The 12,515-nt window shown below is 38.9% G+C and overlaps 1 protein-coding gene across 2 annotated transcripts in view; it reads right to left on the bottom strand.

Moving 5' to 3' along the window:
• The window catches only part of F8 (coagulation factor VIII), a 142,382-nt gene that overhangs the window by 86,703 nt on the left and 43,164 nt on the right, over window positions 1–12,515 (bottom strand). For both annotated transcript variants that reach the window (XM_070366172.1, XM_070366173.1), the window contains exons 8-10: window positions 11,269–11,490; window positions 9,001–9,259; window positions 8,332–8,503 (exon numbers count right to left, since the gene is read on the bottom strand). In XM_070366172.1, coding sequence (XP_070222273.1) covers window positions 8,332–8,503; window positions 9,001–9,259; window positions 11,269–11,490 — 653 coding nt within the window. The remainder of the gene's footprint in view (window positions 1–8,331; window positions 8,504–9,000; window positions 9,260–11,268; window positions 11,491–12,515) is intronic.

Below are 12,515 nucleotides of genomic sequence, written 5' to 3'. Positions count from 1 at the left end.
AAATTGATGCAGCCACTATAGAAAACAGTTTGGAAGTTCCTTTAAAAAACTAAAATAGAGCTACCATATGATCTAGCAACCCCATTTTGGGGGATATATCGAGAAAAGATGAAAACTCTAATTTTAAAAGATACATGCGCCGCAATGTTCTTTGCAGCACTATTTACAAAACCCAAGGCATGGAAACAACCCAAATGTCCATCGACAGATGAATGGATAAAAAAGATGTGGTACATATATACCATGCAATATTGTTGCTATTCAGTCACTAAATCATATCTGACTCTTTGGGACCCATGGACTGTAGCACACCAGGCTCCTTTGTCCTCCACTACTTCCTAGAATTTGCTCAAACTCATGTCCATTGAGTTGGTGATGCCATCTAACCATCTGATCCTCTGTCGCCCCTTTCTCCTTTTGCCTTCAATCTTTCTCAGCACCAGGCTCATGTAATATTTCTCAGCTGTAAAAAAGAATGAAATAATGCCATTTGCAGCAACATGGATGAACCCAGAGATTATCGTACTAAATGAAGTAAATCAGACAAAGACAAATACCATTTATCACTTATATGTGGAATATAAAATATGACACAAATGATTGTATTTACAAAACAGAAACAGATTCACTCATAGAAAACTAGCTTAAAGTTATCAAAAGGGAAAGAGAAGGGAAGGGGGATAAATGGGATTAACAGATAAAAACTATGATACATAAGATACACAGATAAGCAACAAAGATTTACTGTATACCACTCTAATGGCAGAAAGTAAGGAGGAACTAAAGAACCTCTTGATTGAGGGTGAAGAAGGAGAGTGAAAAAGCCAGATTAAAACTGAATATTACAAAAACTAAGATCATGGCATCCAGTACCATCACTTCATGGCAAAAAGATGGGGGAACAATGGAAACAGTGACAGACTTTATTTTCCTGGGCTCCAAAATCACTGCAGATGGTGACTGCAGCCCCAAAATTAAAAGATGCTTGCCCCTTGGAGAAAAGCTATGACCAACCCAGACAGCATATTAAAAAGCAGAGACATTACTTTGCTGACAAAGGCCTGTATAGCCAAAGCTATGGTTTTTCCAGTAGTTATGTATGGATGTGAGAGTTGGACCATAACGAAAGCTGAGCGCCGAAGAATTGATGCTTTTAAACTGTGGTGTTGGAGAAGACTCTTGAGAGTCCCTTGGACTGCAAGAAAATCAAACCAGTCAATCTTAAAGGAAATCAGTCCTGAATATTCATTGGAAGGACTGAAGCTGAAGCTGAATCTCCAATAGTTTAGCCATCTGATGAGAAGAGCCAACTCATTAGAAAAGACCCTGATGCTGGGAAGGATTGAAGGCAGGAGAAGAAGGGGATGACACAGGATGAGATGGTTGGATGGCATCACTGACTCAATGGACATTAGCTAGGGAAAACCTCAGGAGATTTTGAAGGACAGGGAAGCCTGGTGTGCTACAGTCCCTGGGGTCACAAAACATTGGATACAACTTGGTGACTTAACACAACAACAACAGGAAATTATGCCCAATATTTGTGATAACCTATAATGGAGTATACTATGCAAAAACACTGAATCGCTATACTGAAATTAACATATCTTAATATTGTAAATCAACTATACTTCAATAAAAAGTCGAGTCTCCATAGATACGTAGGTTTATTTCTGGACTCTCAATTGTTTTCCGTTGATCTACATATCTAACCTTATGCTGGTACCACTCTTTCATGATTACTGTAGCTTTGTGGTAAGTTTTGAAATTGAAGTGTGAGTCCTCAAACTTTGTTTTTTCTTTTTCCCCAAGATTCATTTGTCTATTAGGGGACCTATGCAATTTCATCTGTATTTTAGGATCAGCTTGTCAATTTATGCAAAAAAGACAGTTGGGATTTTGATAGGGATTTAATTAGATCTATAGATAAATTTGGAAGAGCCTTAAAAGTAAGTGGCTCTTTCAATCTATAAATATTATATGTTTATCCATTTATTTAGATATTTAAAAATTATCCCAGTAACAATTTTTACATTTTTCACTTTACAATTTTTTACAATATATTTTTCACATTTTTATAGTTTTTTACAATACATTTTTTCAGTTTTCAATGTCCAAGTCTTATGCCATTTTTGTTAAATTTATCCCAAGTTATTTCATTCTTTTTATGTTATCATGAATGAAAGCTTTCCTAATTTTCTTTGCAGATTTTTCATTGAAGTGTAAAGAAATACAACTTATTTTTTAATATTGATCTTGTATCTTGTAACCTTGCTGTGCTGGTTTATTAGTTCCAATACATTTTTAGTATTAAAAGATGCTTGCTCCTTGGAAGAAAAGTTATGACCAACCTAGACAGCATATTAAAAAGCAGAGACATTACTTTGCCAACAAATGTCTGTCTAGTCAAAGCTATGTTTTTTCAGTAGTCATGTACGGATGTGAGAGTTGGATCATAACGAAAGCCGAGCACTGGAGAATTGATGCTTTTAAACTGTGGTGTTGGAGAAAACTCTCAAGAGTCTCTTGGACTGCAAGGAGATCCAACCAGTCCATCCTCAAGGAAATCAGTCCTGAATATTCACTGGAAGGACTGATGCTGAAGCTGAAACTCAAATACTTTGGCCACCTGAGGAGAAGAGCTGACTCATTTGAAAAGACACTGAAGAGCTGACTCATTTGAAAAGACACTGAAGAGCTGACTCATTTGAAAAGACACTGATGCTGGGAAGATTGAAGGCAGGAGGAGAAGGGGACAACAGAGGATGAGACGGTTGGATGGCATCACTGACTCAATGGACATGAGTTTGAGTAAACTCTGGGAGTTGGCGATGGACAGGGAGGCCTGGCGTGCTACAGTCCATGGGGTTGCAAAGAGTCAGACACGACTGAGTGACTGAACTGAACTAAACCTTTTTAGTAGATTCTTTAGGATTTTCTATATAAAATATTGTATCATCAGCAAATAAAGACAGTATTACTTCTTTCTTTCCAATCTAAATGCCTGTAATTCCTTTTTTTTTTTTGCTTTACTGCATTGGCTGCCAGTACAGTGTTAAATGGGCTTCCCCCCATGACTCAGTGGTAAAGAATCTGCATGCCAATGCAAAGACGCAGGAGACATGGGTTCAATCCCTGGGTCAGGAAGATCTCCTGGAAAAGGAAATGGCAATCCACTCCAGTATTCTTGCCTGGGAAATTCCATGGACAGAGGAGCCTCTGGCTACAGCCCATGGGGTCACAAAGACTTGGACATGACTGAGCAACTGAACAATGACAACAACAGTGTTAAATATAGCAAGAGTGGACATCTTAACTTGTTCCTAATTTCAAAGGGAAAACATTTAGTCTTTCACCAAATTATAAATTTTCCTTAAATGTTATTCATCAAGTTAAGGATCTTGCATTGTGTTGCTAGTTTACTAAGAGTTTTGTCTATCATGAATGGGTAATGGATTTCGCCAAGCCCTTTTTCTTCACCTATTACATGATCACATGATTTTTGTCCTTTGTTCATTAATATGTTGAGCTGTACTAATTTTCATATTTTAATCATCCCTACATTACCGAGATAAATCTCACTTGATTATAGTATATGATCTTTTAAAAGTGTTGCTAGATTTGGTTTAATAATGTGTTGTGGAGGATTTTTGCAATTATGTTCACAAGAAATTTTGGACTTTAGTTTTCTTTAAAATTTTGAGGCTTGTTTCATGGCCTAATGTATATAAAGTCTATCCTGGAGAATGTTTTGTGTTCATTTGAGAAGAATATGTATTCTATTGGAGTTGGGTGGCCTGATCCATAGATGTCTGTTAGACCTAGTTGGTTTATAGATGAAATGAGATTAGCCATTTGTTGATAAATGGTGAAGCTGAGTGATGGATTCAAGGAAGTTTATTTTACTATTCTCACTACTTCTGAATAAATTTGATAATTTCTGTATACAATGTAAAAAATAATCCTCCAGTTTTCACATTAACAGAAAAGCCTCACAGGATTCAGCATATGTAAGTTCACAACACGAGAAATGAAAGAATAAGGTTCACCAACATGAAATGCCAGGTTGAATGAAACACAAGCTGGAATCAAGATTGCCAGGAGAAATATCAATAAGCTCAGATATGCAGATGAAACCACCCTTACAGCAGAAATTGAAGAGGAACTAAAAAGACTCTTGATGAAAGTGAAAGAAGAGAGTAAAAAAGCTGGCTTAAAATTCAACATTCAAAAAACTAAGATCATGGCATCCAGTGCCATCACTTCATGGCAAATAGATGGGAAACAATAACAGATTTTATTTTGGGGGGCTCCAGAATCACTGCTAATGGTGACTGTAGCCATGAAATTAAAAGATGCTTGCTTCTTGGAAGAAAAGCTATGACAAACCTAGACAGCATATTAAAAAGCAGAGGCATTACTTTGCCAACAAAGGTCTTTCTAGGCAAAGCTATGGTTTTTCCAGTAGTCATGTATGGATGTGAGAGTTGGACCATAAAGAAAGCTGAGTGCCAAAGAATTGATGCTTTTGAACTATAGTGTTGGAGAAGATTCCTAAGAGTCCCTCCAAGGAGATCAAACCAGTCAATCCTAAAGGAAATCAATCCTGAATATTTACAGGAAGGACTGATGCTAAAGCTGAAGCTCCAATACTCTGGTCACCTGAGGCAAATAACTGACTCACTGTAAAAGATTCTGATGTTGAGAAAGATTGAAGGCAGGAGGAGAAGGGGACGACAGAGAATGAGATGGTTGGATGGCATCACTGACTCAACGGACATGAGTTTGAGCAAGCTCTGGGAGTTGGTGATGGACAGGGAAGCCTGACATGCTGCATTCCATGGGGTTGCAGAGTCTGACACAACTAAGCAACTGAACTGAACTGAGGTAGACTTATATATCTTGATATGAAACGATATCCAAGATACATTGTTAAAATTTTTAAATCAAGGTACAGAACAATTTTCAGGGACTTCCCAGGTGGCTCAGTAGTAAAGAATCCACCTGCCAGTTCAGGAGCCACAGGAGACATGGGTTCAATCCCTTGGTTGGAAGCATCCCCTGGAGGAGGAAATGGCAATCCACTCCAGCATTCTTGCCTGGAAAATTCCATGGACAGAGGAGCCTAGTGGGCTACAGTCCATGTAGTTGAAAAGAGTCAGACACAAGTAAGGGACTGAACACACTTGCGCAGAACAATCTACATCATGCTTCTGTTTTTGTGTGAAATATATGCACATGTATTGGTATAGTCTTAGTTTCTCAGTTGTTTCAGATTCTTTGCAACCCCATGGAATGTATTGTATATAGTTTATGCATGTCTTTGTATAACTTATATTATTCCTGAAAGGGAATATGAAAAACTGACAGCAATAATTGCAGCTCACACTAGGGTACTAGAAGTCTGGGAGGAAGGTAAGTTTCCTTTTGTTTTGCATACACTTTTTTGCCTTTTGAGTTACTTTTACTAATTAAAAACAGGTAAATAAAATTCAAAAAGAAAAATGTACAATAATAGCTAACTAAAATTTTAAAGAAGGGCAATGAAGAAAGACGTGCCCTACAAATATCAGAACATATTACAAGATTGTAGTCATTAAAACAGTATAGTAACAGATCAGTTAAAGAGAACAGATTTCAGCATTTTAGTATATAATCAAAAGAACTTACCAGGTGGCTCAGTGGTAAAGAAACTGCCTGTGATGCAGGAGACCTGGGTTTGATCCCTGGGTCAGGAAGAACCCCTAGAGAAGGGAATGGCTACCCACTCCAGTATTCTTGCCTGGGAAATCCCATGGACAGAAGAGCCTGGTGGGCTACAGTGCATGGGTTCGCAAAGAGTCAGACATCACTAAGTATGCATGCATATAATAAAAAAGGCATTTTTCAATTAGTGAAGAAAGGTTGATTGGGCCAAATTGCTGTCACTTGCAGAAATCCTTATTTGACACTATGCTCTATACCCAAAAGTAACTTCCAGAACAATTAGAATGCTTATTATAAAAATAAAACTGTAAACACAAAAAGAATAAAATATAGTAGACTATTTTTATCATCTCTTAGGGGTGGTGAAGATGCTCCTGGGAAGAAAACATAAATGAAAAATATTCAGAAAAATATAAATGTAAAGACTGATAAAAAGATCTTGACTATATTAAAACTGAAAATCTTTATAGGGAAAAAGGCATCATAAAGGAGTTAAAGTACAAGTGACAGACTGAGAAAAATACATGAAAGATAAATAATAATGTGCTAACATCTGTAATACATAAAGCCTTTTACAAATATATAAGCAAAAGATGGCCATTTCTAACAAAATTTCACGGTGATAAGAGAACAGACTCTATGATTTCAATATCTTTAGACCATGAAATTTTTACACCTTGCTTTATGTCCCTAGATATCTTCCAGGGTCTCCTAGTTTATAGTCTATAGGGACTTGAATAGAATTCATATGCTACTGTTGTGTGAAAAATTGTATAAACTTCAATTATGTTGAATTGGTTCACAGTGCCTTTCAGGTCTACTATATGTTTATCCTTCTCTGTATATTCATTTTATTAATTTTTGAGAGTTTGGTATTGAAACTCCAACTAAAATCTTCATTTACCTACTTAAAAAATAATTGCAATATATAGAGGAAGTATGTGTATTTCCCAAGTCTCCTGTAAATGCGTTATCATACTTTCATAATTCAAAAAAGGAAAATAAAAAAGGAATGCTGCCTGCCATATCAGTAATCAACAGATGTTGCAGTCATCAGCAATTGCAGTCACCCTCAACAGTGAGCCCTTGGGGTACTTAGGCTGGAAACAAGGAATGCCTGCCATCTAGTGGTCAGCAAACTGAAGCCACCCCCAGTGGTGCAGGTTGAGGAAACTCAGGATGTGAAAACACAGGATCCTGGCCCCAGATACCTGAGGTGCAGATCAAAGGAATGATTTCACTGAGCACACTCTGGGATCTTCCCATGCACAGAAAAGCCCTAAATTCCTCAACTTGACATATCTAGTTGTCTTTAATTAGCAATAAATCTTTTGACAGTCTGACTACCTGCCTCTTGCTGGAAAGAAAGAAAGAAAGAACAAAAGAAAGAAAGAATAAAGAAAGAAAGAGAAAGAAAGAAAGAAAGAGAAAGAAAGAAAGAAAGAGAAAGAAAGAAAGAGAAGTCGTTCAGTCATGTCCGACTCTTTGCAACCCCATGGACTGTAGCCCAACAGGCTCCTCTGTCCATGGGATTTTCCAGGCAAGAGTACTGGGGTGGGTTGCCATTTCCTTCTCCAAGGGATCTTCCCCTCCCAGGAATAGAACCCGGGTCTCCTGCATCATAGGCAGACGCTTTACCGTCTGAGCCACCACGGAAGTCTTTGTTGCAAAGATTCCTATATATCATGGCTCCCCTCCTCAGAAGAGTTCTCTCAAAGTTATTTGAGATGCTGTCTCCCCAGCCCAAGTTCTAAGAATGGTGACTTAATAAAATGTAACTCTCCACTTTTTATGTTGTGCATTTTTTTCCCTCATTGACATGACCATCTATCTGTAAACTGATTGTGAAAAAATATCCCTGCTTTTTTTAAACCATTGTTCTCTGCAGCATAAGTGTTACTAATATCTTCCATCAAGGGTCATGAAATGTTTTCTGGAAAGGGATGGGTAGATAGTAAATGCTCTAGGCTTTCTGGGCTATATCTACACTCTGTTACATATCCTTGTTGTTTTTTTCCTTGCTGAGTTACTTTAGTCATGTCTGATTCTGTGCAACCCCATGGACTGGAGCCCGCCAGGCTCCTCTGTCCATGGGGATTCTCCAGGCAAGAATACTAGAGTGGGTTTCCATTTCCTTCTCCAGGGGATCTTCCTACCAGGGATCAAACCCACATCTCTTATGTCTCTTGCATTGGCAGATGGGTTCTTTACCACTAGCACCACCTGGGAAGCCCCATTCTTTTCCTTATAGCTCTCAAAAATGTAAAATCCTTCTATGTTCACAGGTTCTCCAAAAGTAGACTATGAGATAAATTTGGCTCACAGCCCTTAATCTGCTGATTCCTGTACTATATAACTAGTGGAAAAAATTGTAGAAGGATATGTATGAAAGTTTAAGCAATGAGTATTTCAGTGGAGTGGCAGGTTTAATGGGTGGCATTAATTTTGTTTCCTATGTATGAATATTTTAAAACAAATTTATAATTTACACTTATTTGTGTAATATTTATACATTTTAAAAGATGATGCCCATTGGACATGAGGCTGAAACAGGAAGTTGCAGAAAACTCACAACTCTCCAGCCTTTGTCTTCTTACCCAAGCTTATATCTTTTCTTCAACTTACCAAAAGTGTGTCTCCAACTTCTCCATAAAGTAAAGGCCCCAGGATCCCTGATTCATGCTGAATAGCTTCACGAGTCTTAAATGTTCCATCTGTGTAAGCTATAAACCGTACTTTTCTGTACTTCCTACCAATCCGCTGAGGACCGTGGTTCAGATACAGACTTTTATAACTTCTGTATGAGACACAAAAAGATAAGACGTTGGAATGAAGCATGCCAGGTAAAGGACTGGTTGCTAAAATTCAACTTTAAAACAGCTGATATGATTTCATCAAGGAAGGGTGAGAAAAATCTAGGTATCCCTGGTGGGAATTTCTGAAATATGTTAATGCTCTTGGTCTGCTTAGCCGGAGGGAGGACTTCCCCTGTGCCTCAGAAGGTAAAGCATCTGCCTACAATGCGGGAGACCTGGGTTTGATCCCTGGGTCAGGAAGATCCCCTGGAGAAGGAAATGGCAACCCACTCCAGTACTCTTGCCTGAAAAATCCCATGAACAGAGGAGCCTGGTAGGCTACAGTCCATAGGGTCCCAAAGAGTGGACATGATTGAGTGACTTCACACTTGCCTGTACCTAACCCTACACATGGCTTAAGGGTTTGCTGTTTTGAGAAACTGGGAAGAACTTTTGGATTATGGGGAAGAGATAACACCAAGAGTCAAAAGTTCCTTACCTGTCACTGGTGGTGAGGACCGAGGGGGCATAGTCCCAGTCATCCTCTTCAGCAGCAATGTAGTGGACCCAGGTTTTAGGATGCTTCTTTGCAACTGAGCGCATTTGGATAAAGGGAGGTGCATTGTCGCCATCAAACCTGACCACATCCATGTCAGAGTCATCCAAACCATCATCATAATCTTCTTCTTGGTTATTTTTCATCCATAGTCGGGGTTCCTCTGGGCAACTATCTACTTTGACATAAGCTTCCATACCATCTGAAGTCAGACAAAACCAACGTGAGGTTCAATGAGGTTTTCTGGCCTCAACTCTTCTGACTTTGTTTTCTCTTATGCCTTCAAGGCCTTCTCCTAAGGGTTGTAACCTCCTGTATGTTTTACCTTCCCTATAGCTGGTACTTTCGGGTTTCTTCCTGTGGTCTTTGCACTCACCATTTCCCTTCTGCCCGACTCTCCTCCAATCTATGACTCCTGTTTCAAGATTTCCTCATTTGCTTTTCTTTCCCTTCTGGAACTGGCTCTGAGCCTATCACTTCCCAACTCTCAAATTGTAAATAAGAAGGCCTGAGGAATTGCATATTTTCAGCTTTTGGAAACCTAGGTCAGACTAATTCCCCACCCCTACAGTTACCTAATAATTTTTATACATAGTCCATTGAATTATGATACAAACCATAGATTTAGTAGCTTGTCAAGAAAAATCATAGTATAGATATAAATTTTAAGACATATCCAAAGTTAATAAAAACATGAAAAGGTTCAGCTTAGAATTAAGGAAATACATTATATATTTTAAGAGCATGTCCGACTGTGGCTAGATGTAAGCCTTAAAGCAAGTCTATTAAGCAATCTTAATCTCATTTGCATGCTTTATAAAATGTAAATAATAATAATCCCTCCCCTATCTAATGCCATAGGACAGCTTTGAATAAAAATTCTAAGAAAGGAGACCTATTTACTGGGTGATGGGGAACAAGGCAGATTTTAGGAGCAGCAAGCACCTAGTGTGGGTTCATGTAGCCTTAAACAAAATTCAGTCTAGATCTAAAAATGAAGGATTTTGTATGAGTTCCAAAAAGACAAAACATTTTTCTGAAAAACAAGGATTAAAATCAGCATAAAGAAGGGTCAAAAGAATAAGAAAAAGAAAGAGAACATAAAACAAACTCTTCTTAAACAGAATCAGGCTTCAAACTAGGTCATGAGCAGCCTGCATACAAGTAAATGACCTTTCCCTATGTGCCTATAGGATCGACTTCCTGTTACTTGTCTGGTATGACACATTTTGTCTTGTCAAAAATCCCATAATTATTATGTAACTTTTTATGTAACGTATCAGGAAAAGAGGTTCCTATGTTTCCTCACTACAGAGGACTAGAAACAAAGTCACTCACAGAAAATAAGTGGGAAAAAGTGCAAGATCAAATCTCTTTTTCAGGGCAACCAAGGAACCTGAAGGGAGGGTTAATACTAGATTGACAGGAATAACAAGTGCTGTTCATCATGAAAGATCAGGCCTCCCCAACATTTCTTTCCAATAGCTCTCAATGGCCACAATAGAGGAGGAGACAAAGAGACCTGTTAGACTGATCCAAGATTAAGAGTTAGCAGAGTAAATATACAAGAAGAAAAATGGGGATGAGCTGATCATGTAACATGAGTTTTCATAGCCTATAGCTACAAATGAGCTCACTCACATTAACAATAATTTGCAACCGTAGGTACCATCATCTCAACTTCCTTAGATAGGATCTTTGACCCTTTGCAAAGTCAAGTCATCCTTGAAAGCTTCACGTGGTGCCTCACGTGTGTTTACCAACTTCCACTCCCATGTTGTTTCTCCTGATGTCTCTCATCTCTGACCGAGTATCTACAGCATGCCTCCTTGTATACCAGTTGTCTGGTGTCTCATATGGAGCACCACAATATCCTTTTGTATTTGCTATATATTGGGGCATCATTACTGACATCCTGGAGCCCTTAGGATTACATCCTAGATTCCATGACCCCAAATCGCTCTCTCCATAGTACTAAAGCCTACTTAATGTTGGGAAAACAACATTAAGTAGGCTTTAGTAAACAACAACATACTCTCCTCCTCACATTCGCCACCTCATTCTTCACTAAACCATTTCCCTTCCCTTGATCACAGATAAACCCCCAAGTCCTATTTACTAATAATCAAGCCCTCTTATATTCAAGGTGAAATATTTAAAAGAAGAGCTGGATATTTCTAATACTCATTTTTTAAGATCTATAGACATTACCATGTTGGTGGGAAGAGATACGACAAAACAGTAGAAACTGGCCACAGTCCATCAGGACTGTCTGAGCGGTAAGGAAAGTTATTGGTGAGATCTCCAAGGAAGCCTGGCGATGGTTCCTCACGAGAAATGTGTGGCCTTCGAGGAAAATTGAGTGCACTTCCGGGGTGGTGCCCATTCCAATCACGTGCCAATAGACTGATTTCTTATGACATCCAATCAGACCTGGGAAGTAAGAATAACATAACTAGAGCCAAGAAGCAGAGAATCTGAAATGGAAAACACTTTCTAGGATAGGATGGACAAACTCTGTGTACAAATTTTTATTATCTTGACTTGAAACCCAACTTTCCAAGGACACGGGGGTACTCTCAAACTAACAGCTCTTGCTGAAGTCATCAATGACTGTTGTGCTTCTGAATCCAATGGATCGTTTTCAGTCTTCATCTGCATCTGTTAACCATTCATTCCTTCTTGAAATTCTGTTTTCCCTTTGCCTCTGTGCCAACAGACTTTTGTTTACCTAAGGCTTCAGTTCAGTTCAGTCACTCAGTTGTGTCCTACTCTTTGCAACCCTATGAACCGCAGCACGCCAGGCCTCCCTGTCCATCACCAACTCCTGGAGTTTACCCAAACTCATGTCCATTGAGTCGGTGATGCTATCCAACCATCTCATCCTCTGCCATCCCCTTGTCTTCCCGCCTTCAATCTTTCCCAGCATCAGGGTCTTTTCAAATGAGTCAGCTCTTCGCATCAGGTGGCCAAAGTATTGGAGTTTCGACTTCAACATCAGTCCTTCCAATGAACACCCAGGACTGATCTCCTTTAGAATGGACTGGATGGATCTCCTTGCAGTCCAAGGGACTCTCAAGAGTCTTCTCCAACACCACAGTTCAAAAGCATTCCTAAGGCTTAGATTGCTCCTTCTTCTGTTTCACTCTGTGACAGCACCTCTTTACCCATCCATTAAATGGTAGATGACCTCAGGGCTCATCCCTAGCCTAATTATTCTTTTGTTAAACAAATTTTCTCCCTGAATAATATCATTCATTTTCACAGGATTAATGATCATTCATATGCTGATAACTCCCCTGTTCTCCCAGAACTCCAGACTTGCACAATCACCTTCTCAACATCTTCACCTGGATACCTCAGGAAACACACAGGTACAAAAACATATTTTTCATCTTTACCACCTCATCTTCTGCCAGAGTTCCTTATTTCAGTGAATGGTATTAATACAAGCCTGG

This window comes from Bos mutus, chromosome X, assembly GCF_027580195.1.
Source record: "Bos mutus isolate GX-2022 chromosome X, NWIPB_WYAK_1.1, whole genome shotgun sequence".
Classification (NCBI taxonomy): Eukaryota; Metazoa; Chordata; class Mammalia; order Artiodactyla; family Bovidae; genus Bos; species Bos mutus.
The sequence above is the reverse complement of the archived record's forward strand: the minus strand, read 5'-3'. Positions and strand labels throughout refer to the sequence as shown.